The 19960-nt window shown below is 39.0% G+C and overlaps 1 protein-coding gene across 2 annotated transcripts; it reads right to left on the reverse strand.

Annotated features, from left to right (window-relative positions):
* Positions 1 to 1442: 1442 nt before the first annotated feature.
* On the reverse strand, positions 1443 to 19828 carry LOC109852955 (lysine-specific demethylase 5A). 2 transcript variants are annotated; one of them, XM_020424602.1, is made up of 19 exons: positions 19749 to 19828; positions 18826 to 19593; positions 13224 to 13440; positions 12957 to 13117; positions 12393 to 12758; positions 12007 to 12285; positions 11396 to 11888; positions 10633 to 10760; positions 10199 to 10393; positions 8410 to 8864; positions 8058 to 8319; positions 7140 to 7968; positions 6849 to 7057; positions 6530 to 6754; positions 6368 to 6443; positions 5845 to 6254; positions 5461 to 5587; positions 4883 to 5025; positions 1443 to 4434 (listed from the first exon to the last, which is right to left on the reverse strand). In XM_020424602.1, exons 2-19 carry the CDS (start codon positions 18979 to 18981, stop codon positions 4387 to 4389), a joined length of 4779 nt encoding a protein of 1592 aa, XP_020280191.1. In that variant the 5' UTR covers positions 18982 to 19593; positions 19749 to 19828; the 3' UTR covers positions 1443 to 4386. The 2 variants fall into 2 exon arrangements, with proteins under 2 accessions (XP_020280191.1, XP_020280192.1); XM_020424603.1 differs by having other exon boundaries at positions 1443 to 4506; positions 19749 to 19827.
* Positions 19829 to 19960: the final 132 nt, after the last annotated feature.

The raw sequence follows: 19960 nt of genomic DNA on the forward strand, positions 1-19960 counted from the left end.
CATCTTCCCGAGAGATTATTTTCCAAGTTTTTTTCCCCGAAAATCTTTCTTCTCTCTGTTGATATTAAAATAATGGCAACTCGAAAATGAAACGCGAGAGAGAAACTTTCGCGCAAAGAGAAAATTCAAATTTCGAGCTGAAATTGTAACACACAAAGAACAAGTTTTGATACAAACGTAGTTTCTGATGTAGTTTTTAATTTCGCGAATATGACGGAGAAGAACGGCGAGGGTGAGATAAGGATGCAACAAGGGCGGTATCGGATATCGAGAGATCGCGTACGAAGCGATTATCAGAAATGCGATAATCGGACGATATCGCGAAAGCGCGAAATAATATCATCAAGAATATAATCGATAACGGCTTCTTTGACGTTCAAATGATTTTTATTGTTAGATACATCTATGATAATATATGCAACAAGAAGTAAATCGCTTTCTTATCGTCGAAATGACCCCCGGAGAGAGAGAGCTCGCCGCAAATAAAAGTTCTCTCAAAGTGATATATCTCGAATATATCGCTACATCTATCGTATATCTCCGCGTTACACACTTAACTCTCGGTCGAAAATTACAGAAACGCTTTATACAAGTTTCTTCATGTAGCACATGCCGAAAATAATACATCTGTTTTAGTCGGATTTTCAAATAAATTACAGCAAGCGAGTAGAGTACAGTAGTAAACTATTACAGTAGCAAACTACAGAAGAGGCCCTTATGAAAACAGGTTTCGAGTGTCACATTGAAAATGTAATGCGTGTAGTATTTACTTGCCGTGAAAATTTCAACAATAATAATAATAATCTAAACGCTAAATAAAAATCTTACGCTAAGTGTGAAAGGAAAAAACTACTTGAATAACGACGAACTTAATTCACGAAAATATTTTCTTCTGTAAAATGCGAGCCGTTTTCTCCAATAACATCGTTTCTAACATCCACTCTGTGTGTAGAAAAAAATTTCACAGTTGTGTGTGTATGTGTGTGGTGTGGTATATACACGTGTAACATGTTAAAAGTATCGCAAAATATGTTCCTTAGAAAACTAGCTACGTAAAAATGTGTTTCAAGAATCGGTCGACGGACTAAAATAATCTCGAGGAATTTACGCTAATACGCTAATACGCTTGTGCACGACTGTCTCGTGTTACACTGAGGGAAGTGATGCTGCCGAGATTGTTGTGTGTTTGTTGTGTGCACGAGAAAATCGATGCTCGTGTCTCAAAAACACGTAGGCACTTGCCTTTTGTGTATCCAAACGAGTGTGTGTGTGTTGTTATGTGCGATAAAATAATTCAACATCGCACAAGTATCTCTATTCATAACGTAAAGTATACAAGTGTTTTCCGTAGGACACGCCAGGCGATTACCGATTTTTCAATTCTGTTTGCGTTAATGACAGTACAAATTATTTGAACCGCGCAAAAAAAGATAAAACAATTCGCACGAAAATCAAAAAATTTTTTTGCAAAAGAAAGAAAAACAGAATTGAAATGAAGAAAAACCAACGCCATTAATTAAAATGCGTGTGTCAACAATTTTTGTAAAATCCCGTCGTTAATAAAACTTTTACACACCACAACATTACCTGTCGTGTCCGGCACAACAATCGAAGAAATTGTTGATATCAATGGACTTTTCTGATTCTGTACAAAAATATACGTGTGTCACATCGATTCTTTTGTCTCACAGCCTGTTTTAAATGAAACGTAGCATTCATCTCATTGCCGACAATGTACTAAGTGGCCGAAGTTCGTTCAGTAAGTTTGCAATGTTAATCAAATTTTCCAGGTCTCTTTTTCTCTCTTTCTCTTACGCTATAATTAACAGTTATAATTCTGTCCGTGTTTTATTGACAGAGCTCATTCATTAAGTGTCAAGGTTGTCCGGCAATTCGCGCATTTTACATCGCTATACAAATATTTAAAACACACTGTGCGTTCTCAACCCCTTTCCCACCCCTCACGATTTTATTTCTTCGTGTAGAAACTCAGGATTTTTTTTTTTTTTTTTTTTTTTTTATATATATAACATTTGTTTAAACGAGCAACTGTACAGAGATCTTTTCATACGCTTTGTATTCGCGCGTGTCTTATTCTACAATAAAAATTCTGTTCAGCTTTTATACAAAGCACTCTGCGCGTCCCGCGTACATCTCACATTGGATGGACATTTTCGTATAAAGCGATTTTTCCAAATAATGACATTTCACGTGAAACGGATGTTAAAATTTTACAGAAAGAAATTTACAGAAGTTGATTGACGACGCTTGATTAAATTACAAAATTAATATTTTGTTGATAAATAAAATATTAATTTTGAGACGTATTTTGTAACATATAAAATAATAAATGTGTCGGGGAGCGAGAAAACTCGATGCGTTATAAAAAGAAAATTAGTAAATCTTGTACTTCGATTACCGACTTCAATGCGTAAAACTTACTATATTTATCGATTATTTACTCCAATACGAAAATTAATATCCTTATCATAACTTATTGTGTCACACATGTAATCTTTAAAAAAAATTTAACTGCTCAACATCTTAATTTTAATCTCTTACTTGGAAATACTACTAGGAACAAACAATTTAAAACAAAAAAAAAACTATCGTTTTTATTTTTAATTCTTACATTTTATTTTGTATTGTTTTTATTCAATAAATGTGATATATGATAAGGAAAACCGAAATATAAACGGAAAATTATTTAACGATGCGCACATAGTCGTTCTGTGAAAAATATTTACATGAAAGAAATATGCGCCGCGCACACGCGTGCGCGTTTTACCTATCTACCTACGTCAAGACAAGTAAGAAAATATAATGTATTACTATTGTAGAAAATTATATAATTAAAATAGATAAAATTATAGTAGTATTACCTATAGTTAAAAACTATATTAATTTTTCGAATATGTATATATATATGCGATGACGAAAGAAAAACGATATGATAACGAAAAACATTGGAAAAAGTACAAGGAAACGTGAACGCAAACGATAGCCTCTGGGTGCGGAATTACATCGACCACAATGTGTGCACTATTTATAGATTACTGTTTCGGGAAGGCAGAGTAGATATGCTATTCATCTGCTTGTTGTGTTAAACGTTTTCTTTTTATTTTATACAAACTATAGTTTGCTTAGCTCTCCAGACCTCTCGGTAATATAATTCTACTATATCCTATAACATATTTATATATGTATATTCTACTCATGATACACGCAATCTCTCAGTCTCTATTCTGTACATTTACCGCTCGGCACAAAGGAAAAATCCTTGCTTGTCGCGTTTGTGCGCCTCAGAAATGTAAAAACCGATACAAAAGGTCCACGACGGTATCATCGTACAACATAACGACACGATACTTTGGAACGATAAGAGTTTCGGTTTTATTTTATCACTGCGCTCACACAAGTATATGGGTGAAGAAGTATATATTTGTTGTGTCGTTTCTCTTATTTCGCCCGATATATTACTGTGACTCGCAATGCTTGCTGCGGTCAAAATCTTGTTCTTACACAGAGTCAAGGTAAGGTAACTTGTTGTTACAGATCGTATCGATTGACATTTCACGGTGAGAAGCGCGAGATATAATACGTATAAAAACTACGCAAACAAAAATATTTTTCTTTGATCAATTAACAAGATCAAGGAGAGCGTCGTATCACGGTTCATCCGTGATTCGTTCATATTATCAGCAAAATTATATGAAATTATCGGTTGTTTTTTTTTCTTCTTGTAAAAAAAAGAGATGGGGAAAACAAAACAATTCAACGAAAGGAGATACGCACGTAAAAGTAAAATAATTCCGCAGTCATTTCGAACAAGAGAAAACAGAGACGCTTGGTTGTTTTTTTTTCTTTTTCGTACAATCACGGATACATCGGATAATAACGAGCATATGCATGTTGTGTGTGTGGAAGCACAAAGAAAATGATCTTAAATTATCTTCGCAAATATATTGTGCATTGTGCAACATTTGTAAATTGCAACTAGTTGACTGACTAGCGGTGCGTTACTAATATTCTAAGAAAGACAAATCTTCGCGTTCACCATGGTGTACGTGTTTGCATTGATGTGTATAATGTAATTTTTTGACCTCACTATATATAATACTTGACATTGTCGAGTTGCGCGGCGCACGCACGCGCATTTATGTGTTTGTAAATTGTAATCGAATGATAAATGGTGTGATCTGTAACGCCGGTAGTAGATAACAGTAGTTGAGAGATATTTTAACGTTAACTTCGTATCGCGAGACTTTGCAAAAAGATTGAGAGAGTCGCAATTATCGCAAACGCCCCAAGGCCTCGTGTGGGAGTAACGGACGACAAGAAGTACTTTAGTACGAAGTAGATCCTAGGAAGAGTGATGTTTTTTTTCTAGACGTCCGCTTCCGTGTCGCTGGTGCCGCCGTGGTTTCCCTGAGGCTGAGAAAGGGAAAGAAGTGCATCCAAACAACCTCAATCACTCTCAACCAGATCTGACATGGATCACGACTACTATTGTTTAATGAAAAAACAAAAAACAAAAGTTGGTCTAAAATGATCCAGTGTCTAATCGGCAACGGCCGTTTAATGAACATAGAGATATATATGAAATAAAAATGTGGGACGAACAAAATACAATACGATCCGTGCACGTGTACATTTACATATATCGCTGACATGCAACTCGTATCTCTAAATAAAATGTAAAATGTGCGCGACTCTTCAATATACACACGACGAATAATCATACGTACGCAATCTGAAATAGACTTATAAAATTACAAAAAACAAAAAAAAACAAAAAAAAAACAAAAAAAAAAAAAAAGAACAGGAGCGAACGGTATGTGCGCATGAAATTTTATGTTTTCCCGGACACTTTTTTTCTTACCGATGCACTTTGATCGGCGTCTTTACAGTTGCTACATATATAATCGTCTTCTTCCGCGATATCAGTGCGATCCAATCCGACACAGTGCATATGGAACCAACCTTCGCAGCCACCGTCGCACTGAACCCAATCAACTTCTTTACCTGAATAACACAAAACGAAATAATACTTACATAAAAACAATGCAAAAAGAAAAAGTTCTAGTAAAAACAAAACAATAACTGCGGGTGTAATCAAAGTATTATCAAAAATGTGCAAAAATAATTTGTACATATATATATAACGACATTATGTGATTGAAAAAAACTTATGTACACAATCACAGATATATATATTTATTATGAACATTGCTTTTATTATATACTGTGATATATTATTGAGTTATATATGTATATGAAGAACAACATTTGTATATGCATATAATATCACTAAAAATTGTCCTTCTGTAGTAAGTGTCTACGTAGAACTCGTGGAAATTGTAGGGACGACAGAAATTATAATTATAGATCTTTCTGTAGGATACACAGAATTTAACGTATTAAGACACGTTAGAGACATTTCAGCAATGTCGTTCTTACCACTAGGCCGTAAGCAGTTTTCCGCCGCGCAGTCGTCTTCTTCGTCCGAGCTCTCTTGCTTGGTCTTCTTTGTGCGATTACCACCTCGTTTCTTAGGTGTTTCCTCACCCTCGCTCTTACGTTTCACCTGCAATTCGCATTTAATTGAAAACGAGCTGTTTCACACAAAAAAAAACCGCGAAGTGGAGCATCTCTTATAAGTCGTTTCGAAAAAAAGAGAACTTTTTATAATTCATCGTTTTACTTCCAACGATTAAATCTCCGTTAAAATATTATGTTTTAGAGTCATTAAATTTTTATATCGTATTTCAAAGTGGAAATTTTTCATTTTAAAAGTTCATTAAAAACATTTTATGTAACATTGTTTATTAAAGAAACAAATACCTTTCGAGGTCCGCGCTTAACGGGGACAGGCGAATTGCTCTGCCTCTTCTCCTTGGCGGCCGGATTGCTCTTGCTGCGCTTTATCACGGTATTCTTCTCTTCGATCTTCTTCACAGGTTTCTTCAATAATTCCAACTCCTCCGATTTTCTCTTCCTACCACGTTTCTTGACGTCTTTCACTTCCTGAGTGGTGTTCGTCTGAATCTCTTCCAGCGACTTGTATTTCCGCATTGTGTTCTGATTGTTGTTCATGTAACTCAAGATACGCCAGATCTTTTGCGTCTCTTCCAGTTCGATCTCCAAAAGATCGCCCTCCATCATCAATTCCTCCAAACGCGATCTCGCGCTTTGCGACAACATACTCAACGATTCGCCGTCACTCGATTGAGTTTTCCGCCGAACCTTCGAGACTGAAACAATTCAATGCGATGAGACAATTTATTTATTTTTTCTGAGTACAAAATAACCTTTAAACATAGTCGTTTAATACATCGTCTATTACAATAAAAAAAAATTAACTTACTGTATGAATATGCATGCTCATTACTGTTGAAAGTACTACATGACGGTTCAGCGTCAATAATATCGTCGTCTTCATCCTAAACAAAAAATGCGAGTATTGTTAATATTTTTAAATATTCATATATGAATCATGACTATTTATAATGTAACCTTTGACACTCACGGCAGCACTGAGCGCGCTATCATCCGAATGTGCTCCACTGGCAGACGCGATGTTTTGCACTCGTTGCTGCAATTCGGAATTATTCGCTACTTTCTTCAACTCGCTGCTAATGATTTTCTCCGTCTTTTCCCTTGCCGCCGCTTCTACCAACTTTTGCGACATCATGTTGAGTTTCTTGTTTATCGTGTCTACCTCTTGAGTTTCAAATAATGTCTTCACTCGAGCCTAAAATTAAGATATGTTAATAACGTTTGACAAGCTGAAAAGACATGGTTTATTCATAAAGTCACAGCGCGTTATGAATGATGAATACGCTTACCTGCCAATTCATCGCTCGTTCTGTTAAGCATTGCAATGCTATGCCTTCCGGCAACCGGATCGGGATTTCATGGAGATTCAGTAAGAGGGCTAGTATCGTTTCCAGGCGAGGTCGACGTGAACGCAGACAATTCTGACACAAAAATCTCATGTCCTTCGGCGCTGGTGATTTACCTTTGTTGAACATCTTAGACAAGGGTACACAGTTTGCTGCAAAATAATCAGACAATTAAACGTTAACAAACATCTTTCTTGCTGTACTTTGAAACGTCGTGGTACTATATTTACTTACTGTGAAACCAGTCTTTGCAGAGCTCACATTGAAACATAATGCCGTATCTCGGTTGCTTACAATGACAGTATTTCGAATCTTCTTCCGCTTTCATTTTCAGCAGGTTTCTCTCTCTCAAACTTCTCATCGCATCCATCTCGCGTTGCTGCGCCACTCTAAAAGCAGCTACCACGTCTGCCTGATCACTGGACTCGTCCAATTTAGTATCACAGACATAAACGGCTCCCACGCTCTCGTCGCCTTTGTTGTTCTTTTTGGTCTTCATCGCTTGCACGCCAACGCCAATTCGCGGCGACAGCACTTCCATCAACGTGTATCGCGAGTTCTTTCTAAGGAATGTCTTTGCCGTCTTCTCTTTCCACGCTTTTGCCTGCGACAAAGTGGTTTCCAGTTGCGCGAGGGCGTCTAATTGCAACGGGATGTTCTTGCCTTTCCTTATCATATCGTCCAAAGTATCGTAAAAAGGTAAATTGTTTTCCTTCGTTGCTTCTTCCACCATATTTGTCCAGTTTTTCGCTTTGCTCAACACATCCTCGAGATTGTCCAAACTCGGTAGATACGCCTGAACTTTATTTGCCTCTTTAATAAACTCCTCCACTTCCGCGATTGTGCGTTTAGACTTGCTTTGCAAGAACGCCGTAGTTTTTTCTTCCCATTCATCGATCTCTTTTGTTAACGCGTGTAATTTCGTCAGAGTGTCCTCGATACTAAAATGAGGTGGTATTGTTATGCCTTTATCGATTAATTTCGCTAATTCTTCCCGACTGACGGATTTAGGATCGTCCTGAAGAGACTTCACTTCTTCCAGCCACTGTATTTGTGTCAATCTCTGGAAAAATTAAAAATTCTTCAATTAATGTCTGTATTTATATTTTAACAATACAAAACTATTTTACTTGTTATTGTGATTATACATACCTGTTTCAATCGTACTAGTTCAGGAAGTTCAATGCAGATAGAATCACCAAAATCGATACACTTCTCAAGTTTCTCGATGTCACAATTTTCTTCTTTGGAATCCAATTCTTCCGCATCCTTTTGGAACTGTAATACTTGATCGAGTATGAACTTTACACCGTCCGATTCTTTAAGCTCACAGCAGAGATTGGTTATTTCCTTGTAGAAAAGTGTCAATTCTTCTACTGTCAGTTTGTACTTGGTATCAACTGTATGCCTAGTCCTATGTAACAGAGTTATAAACAATCAAATAAAATTATGTACATGTACAGAACATTTATATGCAAATAAGAGCTTTATAAATTCTTCCAACCTGGTACGTTGCTTGTTATTTAAGAGCTGTTGCGCAACACTGGCACACTTCTCAGCATCCTGCACAGCAGTTGTCAGAGCAGTGAGCAATTCACTGTCAGGAAACTTTTTGTTTTCCGCCTCGTTCAGCAATTCCTTCAGTTCGCTCAATTCAATTTTATCGCTTTTAGGGTCCATTGCTTCCTTCACTTTGGTCACCCACGAGTCAAACGACTCAGCCTTAAGTTTCAACTTTTGCAACATGGTGGGCAATTCATCCAATGTATATCTGTATCGCAGAGTATGCTTTTCTGGTGGACAGTCGCACAGGTCAGAAAAATGTCTTAGACAAACCAACTGTGAGCTGTGACACGAACATGTAACCGCACTGAGGAAACAGGTGGTCTTACACGCTTCGCACTGTCTCTCATCGTCCGGTAGAAGCTCGAAGTATTCGCGTACTGCTTTTGTTACACCCTGTTGAGCAGAACAGATTTTTCAGACTTAAAAACACAACAAATCTCTGCGGACCTCATTGTCACTTAAAACCTTCAACGCGAGATTCACGCACAGAAAATAACGCGAAAAAGTACAATATCGCATGCAAAAGTGCATCTCACTGGGCACACATGTATCCATCTGTGGATTAATCAAGGGCGACGCGTATGGCGAGATTTGGCGGGTCCATCGCGCGAGCAACGCGACGAAAACGCCGCGAGTGTTTCCCGCGCGAACGCGATCGTCCGTAGAAAAAAATCCTGCGAAATAGCAGCGAGGGCTGAAAAAACTGCGCGTTTAGCATCATATCGAGAGATTTCGAAAACATAACCTCCCGTACTCACCTTTTAATATGTAAGCAAGTTACATAATCTAATTCGCCGAACGAATAATCATCGGCCGGTCAAGGCAAGCCGACAGCCACGACGGCTATTTTCAATGACGATCGCGAACAATAACAACAATAACGAAGATCAACAGACTCAATAAAATCGAAAAAGAGCGAAAGTACGTGGCGGTACTGACGACTTGTAAACGTGAATGGCGCGATTCCGCCAGCTCAAACACGTCTAGAACGGTCGCGAGTCGCGAGTAATGCATGAGAGAGAGATTTTACCGCGCGCCTGCCTCGTATTGTGTGTATGTGTGTGCGTGTGTGTGTGTGAGTGTGAACGTAAGCGCGCAGCGTTGGCATCCCAATGTACTACTTGGCCTGAATAAGTTGACCTCCCGTTGGAGCAGAGATATTATCAGTTGCTCAAATGTTAGAGATATTCTCTTCACTGTATTGGAAACAAGACCGTATTTGTAACCCGCATTAAGCACAATCATTGATTCACAGCGCGAAAACAAGTAATATGCAAATATAGATTACACGTGATGTGATAAATAAAACTTGGAACAAATCGGAGCGGCCATGTTTAACTCAGTATATAAAACACTCATTCATTTTTAGATTAAATCAAATGCTTAAAATACTCATAAACAGTGATACTGATATATATATTTATACGAGAATATGATATTATAAATAAGTGCAATGTAGATTAAATTAAAAAGATATTTTTTTATGATTTGATACTTTTTTTTTTTTATTTGATGCTGCGTGTGTATTAACATTTGTATTAACATTCGAAGATGTTTTTTTTTTTTTAGGTTTGAACTGTGTGTGTCATTTTTATACCGACGTTTCGTGAACATTTCAGCTCAAACCAGCGAGAAACATTTTCGAATGATATTTATAATTATAGTCATGCACACCAGAGTATTAAAACAAAAAAACAAAAAAAATTACTAATCTCACGTAAACTCACCCAATCTAGCAGATTTTTCCGTAGTTTTTTCTCATCCTCTACCATCTGCAGCATGTCGTAATAAGTAGCTGTTGCTACTCCAATATCTAATAGGTTTGGATCCAGAGACATTTTACAAACTAGCTCATCGTGGGAAAACACACAGAATCTTCTCAAATTTGAATAATGCGTGATGCACTCTCGTCCGATTTTTAGCTAAATAAAAAAAAAAACAATCATATTTGAGCTAAATAAAAAAAATTATATATCTAATATAATTCGTCTTATTTCTCAACTACACAGTCGCGTGGAATTTCAATTACATACTTAAACATTCTGACAACTGTGTTTATGCAAAAGTTAATCGATACGAATTAAATTTCGAGATAATTTGTTAACAGAGACCAAGTATAAAAAAAAAGTGATCGAATTTAAATTAAAACAAATTTACATACCCAATCCGCAGGTGCGAAATTGACAGCTTCCGCAAAATTATAACCCTGATTGAAACCTGCGTGATACGCTCTCGGAAATGTTACAACAAACTCGCCTGCGTGCTGATCAGTTCTGAACACTGGTACGCCTACGAAACAATTATCGGAGTAAATCAACACTGTAGATCGAAACTATTTTATAATCGTGCAATATTTTTAACCCTTTCGTTACAAATGGCCATTATAGTGGCAGATTGCGAAATTATCTCTGTACAAATCATCATGGCATACAAATGACAACTGTAACGAAACACGTACAAACGCGCAACACCCAGCCCGTTGCTATGACTTATTGACACACATTGATGTTTATTTGTCTGTTATTAAAGAACAAAACAAAATCGACATGAAATGTTTTGGTTTTGTTTGCTGTACGTAAGTATAGATGTATTCCTCTCACTCTTCGGTGCGGCAAGTTGAGATAGAAGATTGATAGATCGCCGTACTCGGTGATGGCGGTCAATTTCGCCGTCGCGCGAAGAACTTATATGTTTTAAATTAATTGAACGAAAAACAAAATATACAAAACCAATAACAGCCGATGCTGATAACAATGCGCATACATTTTCATTTTTATTTTTTCTTAAGTTTACTTAAATTAAGCTTCTCAATTTTATTCACTGGCTATTGTACAAGAAATATACATATCTTCAAAAGTTGTTTTTTTTTACTGCTTGTGATATCCCTAGTCCATGAGACGTCAATTAACGTATAATGTACCTACCTTCATTCGTTAGTATATTAGGATTCATGATAGTAACAAGTTGATGCAACAGATCAGGCTGACTGTGAAATAGTTCTGGCGCGGCGGATTTCATGGACTGTTCGAAACGTTCCGCCTGAGAGCCTGGGACTCCGTACCACGTCTTCGGCTCGCCCCAGTGCAGATAATTGATGGAATAGCTCCAGTGATCTTCGTTGTGCCAGCAGAATGTTGCGAAGCACATACCGACGTACATCCAGGGAACTTTCATGCCGCTTATATCGGCGTTAATGTGACCCAGAACGCTGCCGCGCAATATCGGCAAATTATTCAGATTCCACGACGATTCGGCGTATTCTTGATCGCAAGTGAATAAGTTAACGCTAGTTTTCGTCGGGAATCCAGACCCGTGATCCATTGTATGCAAATCGGCGCCATATTCGACAGTTACGTCTTCGTCGATGGACGATACTATTCGCCAAAATTCTTTTTCCACCAAAGACGTCGGGACCATCTACGAGAGAATTATTAAATATCAAAAATAAAATTACGATTACGATAAAGAAAAAAAAATGAATGTTTTAATTGTTTAATATATAGATGTTTAATACAACACAGCTACAAAAACTTACATGTACTGGCATATTGAAATAATCGCTTTTGAATTGATCAGCCATTTCTCCGAATTGCTGTAATGTGTATTCTCTCTGCGCTTGTTCGAAGCCGAACGCCTCCATTGGCTTCGAGACCTCTTCAGCGACGCACTTAGGACACCGCCAATCGCCCTTCGGTATTTCCGTCAATGGTGGCATAAGGCAAAAAGTGTGATAACTGTCGTCGCAACCGTCGCAGAGTAACATGTTCTCCTCATTGTCGCCTCTCCCGCAATTGTGACAAATATATTTCGCTAACTAAAACAAGAGAGAAAGAAGAAAAATATAAATAACATTAAAAAAAAACTATACTATATTTATTGTGCAATTATAATATGCATTCAACGTGAAAAAAACGCACTTACCGGATCGAATTCGTAAACAAGCTTTAAACCGCGCGTTTTGTTAGATTTCTTCGCCTCTTTGGTATTAAAACCGGCCATTTTGGGACCTGGGCCGTAAAACTGTAATTTCTTGAGTTCCTTACTCTTATCCGTGTCATTAAAATGCTTAATTTTTATCTTCTCCTTGCACTCATTGTCCGAATCGCACTCCTCCTTGCACTCGTCTTTAATCGACACATCCTGCTTCTCTTCTTGTCCAGAAAATCGCTTGGATCGTCGTGAGAATTTCTCGTTCGGAGGTTTGATCTGTTGCCGCGATATTATACCGTGAGGTTTGTAATCGCGATCTTTTTTCTCATTTTTTTCTTCGGATTCTGGTTCAATTTTCTATAAATAAAACATATATATACTATATTTAAAATAATATATAAAAAAGACATGAAATATAATATTAATATAATACAACACAAAGAAATATACAATATAAATTTGTAATGCATAATTTTTTTATATTTATAACGACTAATTACACAATTACTGATTTTCTTTTACGTAAATATTTTTGCTTGTTGAACTTTGACTTACAATATCTGACAATGCTTTTCCTTGTCTGAAGACGTCAAAAGGATATAAAATTCTCTCGTAGTGTCCTTTCAATATACTGCCCACGCTTCGTCCGGACGGGTAACCCAATTTGTTGGCGATTTTTGCCCATCTTCTTTCCTTCGTTACCGTATCTATACCGCCTGAAGGCAATAAAAAAAAAAAAACAAGGAATTATTATCGTGATACGATCACGATGCAATCACACGAAACCGACGAATAGAAATAAAAGTTATAAATAGAACTGACCTTCCTCGGTAACTATTTTATGCAACGAATACAAATCCAGAGCCTTCCGTTCCACAAGCGGAATCTTCAAGGATGAACCTTGCAGTTCCCAAAATTTTGCAATTTGGTCTAAAAAATTGAGTTTAATCCTCGTTTTGGCTTCTAATTCGTTTAGCCGTTGTATTCGCGGAACGAATTTGAACTTGTCCACGTCCACGGCGAAAGGTGGCTGCCAATTCTGCAAAGAAAAATGAAATATCTTGCGTAGAGAAATATCATCTCGCAAAACGTTTTGAGGAATCTTATTTCGGCCAAAAAAAAAAAAAAAAAAATATTTCCTGATGTTGCGAAGCACTGGAACAAAAAATAAAGTCCTTCAATTTCAAACTCGACTGAAACGGTCGAGCACATGACGAAACTCATCATTTATTCACCGAGCTGGACATCCAGTGCTACTTAGGGTCGCAAACTAGAGACGCGAGCTAGTATACGTGGCCCTTACTTTATTGCGATAGCGTAAGGAAAAGAGGATAATAATTCCAACAAAATTTCTTTCCTTTCGTATCTTGTCTCGTTATTATCGGACTACATTCGGAAGGAAATATCGGCCGTAATTGATATCCTTGATGTACCGAACCGTTATTCGATGTTTCACTTTGTGAGTACACGCAACAATAAATAATTAATATACCACTTTGCCGAGATGCAATGCAAAACGTCACGTAAAACATGCAACGGGCACAATCGTCGCGTTCGTTTTTCTCTCTAGTGTCTTAAAAAACAAAAAACAAAAAACAAAAACAAAAACTAACAGCACCTTACTTATTCGATTGTTAGAATTGCGGCTTTATTCGTAACGGATTTTAGACTTGCAAGTCTTCGTATTGTTAACAAGATACGGATTCTCTTATATAGATATTTTTAGGCGTGTATTATTAATCGATATCGCACAAATGCGAGTCGCATAATGACACATCAATTTAATTAACATTTTTTAACGTGTATACATTGATATAGTAAAGTATCTTTACTGCACGATAAAACAGCGAGACGCAGGAAAATCGATAAAGGTTCCGCGGATCTCCTCCTTACGTAACGTCGTAATATCGTCCGCGAAAGTTGATTGAACTTGGAAAAAAGTGAGATAACAAAACCGCGGAACTTGACTCTCTTATAAAATACAAAATTGCTTAACAGATTTTGCATATTTTTTTTTTATTTCAGACATTTTCGCTCAATATATATATATATATATACACACACACATATATATATACAATTTCTTGAACTCGATTTCTTATCGCGAAACAAAAGCAAAGATAAAAAAAGATAAAACGATACAAACTGTGTCTAACTATTAGACACGATAATGAACGAACGCAATTTAAAAAGCGCGTATCAGTTTTGCAAGTTATTTTCATATTCTTGCAATATAATTAATATCGACCTGAATCTCGTAACTCAACAATACTAGCAATATCATAACAATGCAAAATATAATTTTGCAGTAGGCATTTTCTAAGTTTAACGTTTGTTTTACACTCAATGTCGCGGCATTAGAGCCATGTTGTTTTCAAGTGTCGTCGTTTTACGAGTCCTGTTGTGTCCATGACGCTTCCTTCTCTTTCTCTCTCTCTCTCTGTGACAACTTCCGCAATGGCGCGGCGTCCTCATGGAAAATATCAACTCTCTAGAAAGCTGAGTCTAGAGGTCTTCATCGAGACTATCCCGTTGTGTGTCTGAACGTTGTGCATCAAAGTGTAGCATACAACTCGAAGAAGGGGAAGATACCGATCAGAGCGAAATATTACCGCGGACTCGCTCGCGCGGTGAGGAGCGCACAACACGCGTGTGCGCGTTTTCCGTATGTGCGTTTTTTGATTTTCGGCGTCCAAATTTTTTTTTTTTCAATCCAACATGGCGACGCTCGGACAACAATCGAATATTTCGTGAAACTCAATGTTTTCGCGAAATAAGCACGTATCGGAGATAAAAATAAAGCAATGGGAAGTAAATCGTATGAGATCTACTCTTGTCTAAATTTAGTTTCTTGATTTATACATCAATGTCTCTTGTGGGACGCTCTACCCATGTTCTTTTCTGAACTTACTTTACAATCAAACGCACATTAGGACACACACATACACACTTGTGTGCGCACGCAATACAACTCAAAATTATGTCCGGCAGTTTGTGTTAATGTATATTTTTGTTACACATAAAAAAAAAAAAAAAATGTAAGACTGCGATATCTCAAATTTCTTTCAGGCGAAATACACTTTCGATTTGCGATCGAATATGTACCCAGATATACACCGTTCGGAAGTGCCGAAACTTGTTAGAACATGACGTCATCAATAAATGTTGATTTTACAAGCGCCCCCTTCCCCCCTCGTCAATTCCACATCGAAAAAACCCGCGATGTGAATGATAACGAACGACTTTCGATAATTCAGCACGCGCCGCGAAAGTTACAATGAAGTTCCTCTCGCACTTCAAGCGGCTGCACTTCGTTGATTTCGAAGCGAAGGTTCGCCGCATTTCACCTCGTTCGCTTTTCTTCTCGTGTGTACGCAATATATATTGGTTCCCACGAACGCGCAGCGGACATTGATTCGTTCGTGCATGTATGGGTTCGCATATGAGTCATCTTCTTGTAAAAAAAGAGAGAGAGAGAGAGAGAGAGCACGTGTTAATAACTGAGAAACACATGTAATTAAGAATCGATCAAACGAGTGTCAATTGTTGCGCGAACAAACAAAATGTGTATTTCCATTATTTCCATACATATTGTATTTTGGGAATGCGCGCGCGTTTTCCTGTTTCGACGAGCACTGATAAACACCAATTTACGCTGATTGCCTCAAAAGAGAACAGTTTAACATCGGTACACCTTCCTCGAAAATTTCACACATCACACACTCCTGCGCACGTTTATTAAAACCAATAAACAAAAGCAAATCTTCGAGATTTCTTCAATATCAAACGTGTTCTCATACACATGCAATATCAGATAAGATAACGTTTGATAAATATCACGATTGACAGTGAAAAAAAGTGTGAATAATATTCTAAAATTAATCCGCAAACGGAATGTGAAAATTACGAAATAATATGATGTACGTTTTGTGCAGAAAATATGTGTTTAGAAGAACAAAAACCCAGTCATCTTTCGAACATCAAAGGAGACGCGAACAGTAATCATCACGAGGACAATGTCACCGACATAATTTAAGTATCGATTGGCCCGCGTGCAAGTAAAAATCAATAATTACCCGAGAGAGTTTGATGGCGCTTTGATACTCTCTTCGGACACTTCGTAAACGAACGACGCAAACGTAATCGCGCGCGTTTCATCTTCGATGCGACTTTATTATTTACCGCGTACGCAATCTTTACGAAGTCGGTTGTACTAAACAAATCGGGACTTCGTTGCGAAAAGCGTAGAGTCTAAAATCGATAAATGCAAATTTTACTGACCAGAGAGAGAGAGAGAGATTTGGGAATTTTTTTTTTTTTTTTTTAAACTTGTTTTGATAAACATGAATATCTGACAAGATTTTAAATGTTGGAAAACGTCACACCCAAGCGGATAAAAACTATTTTTAACGAAACTACGTCATTAAAGATTTACAATTCGTTAACAGCGTGTTGTAAAAAATCGCGTGTCTCTTTTCCCGTGAAAAAACTATTTTCACGCCACACAAATTTAATACCCACGTCGTTATCCGTCAATCACGCAGATCGTGAAAATCAGCTCGAAAACAAGCGATACGATCGCGGCGATTCGCACGGCGTCAGGTGGAAAACGCGATTTTCATCATCATCACCGGAATTATTTTTCTCTTTTCATACAGACAGAAACAAGATGGAGGCAAATCGTTTCTAATGATGGCGTAAAATCGACGAGACGGATTTGTGTGACGGATGAATCGTGAGGCCATTTTTGCGAAGGAACAATCTCGTTCCCTTCGCGCACAAGGTGTGCGAAAAGATAACGAGAAGTTATCCTCGCGCGATCGCGAAGGTCCAAAATGTACACAAGATAGAGGAGAGCTCTCCGTTTCGGAGGGAAGTTCCTCTGTGAGTCCGAGTGAAAGGTGACAACACAGAGCGGAAAAAGAATTATGTCACGTGTGCGAATCGTGCGCGGAGATTCCCTCGCGATGTCAAAAAAAAAAAAAAAAAAAACAAACAAAAACGAAAAAACGCTCTACTTCGTGAGATCGCGCGCGGAAGCGGCGTTTTCGAATCGTGCGCGGAGATTCCCTCGCGATGTCAAAAAAAAAAAAAAAAAACAAACAAACAAAAACGAAAAAACGCTCTACTTCGTGAGATCGCGCGCGGAAGCGGCGTTTTCGAAGAACTGACGTCCTCACGAGGTGAGGACGGAACTTACCGGACGCGAGACGAAAAAAAAGGTTTCGCTCGGTTATTCACGGAAGTAATGCGCGCGTTTCGTCGCTGCGGCGATAACGGAATCCGTGCCGATAAAAAAAATCGCGAAAAAAAAAAAAAAAAAAAAAGAAAAAAATATCACGAAAACGGCCGAGCGTGTTTCTCTACTTTTTTCTCATCCGATGTCCCTGCGATTTCGTAATCACTCGCTGCTCGCTTCCACGAGGTGACGGCGTTTATTGTCTCGGCCATTTTACATGGCGGGTCTCGTCGCGTAATATCGTTAAACATGAAGTTACACATAACGTTCGCGCGTCGCGCACGCATTTTATATCCTTCTCGCGCGTTTCCCCGAATGCACGTCAGTGTTGTTAGCTTCATTTGCTCACTGTCATTGAATGTCATCAACGATGCGTGCGCGAGAAACATTGCCTCAAGATACATCCATTAAAACCCAAACGCATCAGGCACGTTACGTCTACTCTCGTCAGTTTTTCTCTCCTTTTTCTTTTTCTCTCTCTCTCTCTCTCTCTCTCTCTTTCATTCTAGCCTTCTTTAGATCCAGTGGTTTTTGTTCCATGGCGTTTTTCACGGGGGTCTGAGATTCTATTTTTTCCCGGTTTTCTCGCCTTTTGGGTTGTCTCGCGTTTCTTCGACGAACGTCCCGAACGGAAACGTCGTCGTTGTCGCCGCGCGTGCCAGTCGTTATTTCGCACAGATGAAGAAAATATGGAGACACACTGCGTAGAAAAAACGAACGTGCGAATATATACGCGTGTGTGCACATTCACCGCGGTCTGCATCGAACGCTCTCGTAGGGATTCACGCGGGGATCTTAATTTTTTGTTCCTTCTCCTTCCTCTCTTTTCGTCCTCATCGTCGTCGTCGTCGTCGTCGTCGTCGTCGTCGTCGTCGTCGTCGTCGTCGTCATAGGCGAGAACCTCGTTCTAATGCATCGTCCTGAAAACGAGGTCGGCGCGCTCGAGGATGCACAATTCCCTCTCTCTCTCTCTCTCCTGGTTCTCTCGCAGCGCACACCGTGTACGTTGCCCTTAACGTCATAACGCGTGAGAAAAAAAGGATCGATCTTATTGTTCTTTTTCTCGCAAACGACGACAATGCTGACGATGACAACAAGGAGAGACAACGCAATATCGATAAGATCGCAAAGAATAAAGGGCCGCGTATATCCGGTCGCACTTCCGCTCGAACTTCTCTTACTCACAGGCGGTGGTTTGATCTTGCAGATGCCGGACTGCTCGGCGATCGGGCGTATCTTCGCGATGTAAGCCAGAGGGTCTAGAAACTCGTCGTTAGTGGGCTCGAACACCGGTGCTTCTGGCGGCACCGTGAACTCGAAGTCGTTCTCCGCGCGTTCCATGTCTTGTGTGTTTTGGGCGCGACGACGAACCTCTTCTATTCTCTCCTCTCGCGTACTGCGAAACGACAATTGTTGTTCGGGATCCCGTGACACTCACTCGGGAGACACGCTTGTTCAGCGGCTGGCTCGTACGCGCGTACGCACCGCTCTTTAAATCCGATCCCTCGCGTCAGAAGGGCACTAACATCGGGCTACGTGATTACTTGACCCGACAACACGACCGCGTAACCACGTAACAGCGACGAATTCCCGGACCGATCATGTTTCTGTACGCGTGTACGCGAGATGCACTATTGGATGTTGCTTGCTGACAACGAACGGGAACGCGTGACAGACGCGTTTCGCTTGGATGCAACATCGACGACAATCAGACCCCGTTGGCAAGATTCGCGCACACCGCTACTTACGACGACTGATCGTTTCGCTCCGTGTTTCTCATCCCCTCGCTCCGCTCCGCTGCACCAGTGCCATACGCCAGTGGCGCCACCGACGATCCCGTAAAGCACCGACGATTTCCGTAGAAGCACGAGCAGCTACTTGCATATACATATATATATAGATTATATATATATGTAAACTTGTGATGATTGGTTAGATTTCTCATCCTCAATTCTAAAAATAAAAAAAAAATTACATATAGGTTATTTGTCTTACTTATCTCGCGCGTGCAATGCGTGCGAGTATTTATTTCGAAAACTCTATTGCTTATTTTCCTATCAACGTGGACCTAATATACTTATATAGGAGGTACACAGCAAATGTTTTACATTTCTCAAAATCTGCGAAAATCTGTACGATTGAGAGGAGACAGCCGGTGATCGCGTTCGACCGCCATCTTGTCGTTTTTGGACGCGTTACATGTGCGCAGGGGCAGCATATGACGAGCGAGCGCACGTGGAATAAGGAAAACTGAACTCGATGCGCGTTTTCGTTTTGCGTCATCGTGCAATGCGTCAGCGGATCAGTTGCATGGATTTTC

The sequence above is a fragment of the Pseudomyrmex gracilis genome, unplaced genomic scaffold (genome assembly GCF_002006095.1).
Source record: "Pseudomyrmex gracilis isolate BER0280 unplaced genomic scaffold, ASM200609v1 scaffold_41, whole genome shotgun sequence".
In the NCBI taxonomy this organism is placed as follows: domain Eukaryota; kingdom Metazoa; phylum Arthropoda; class Insecta; order Hymenoptera; family Formicidae; genus Pseudomyrmex; species Pseudomyrmex gracilis.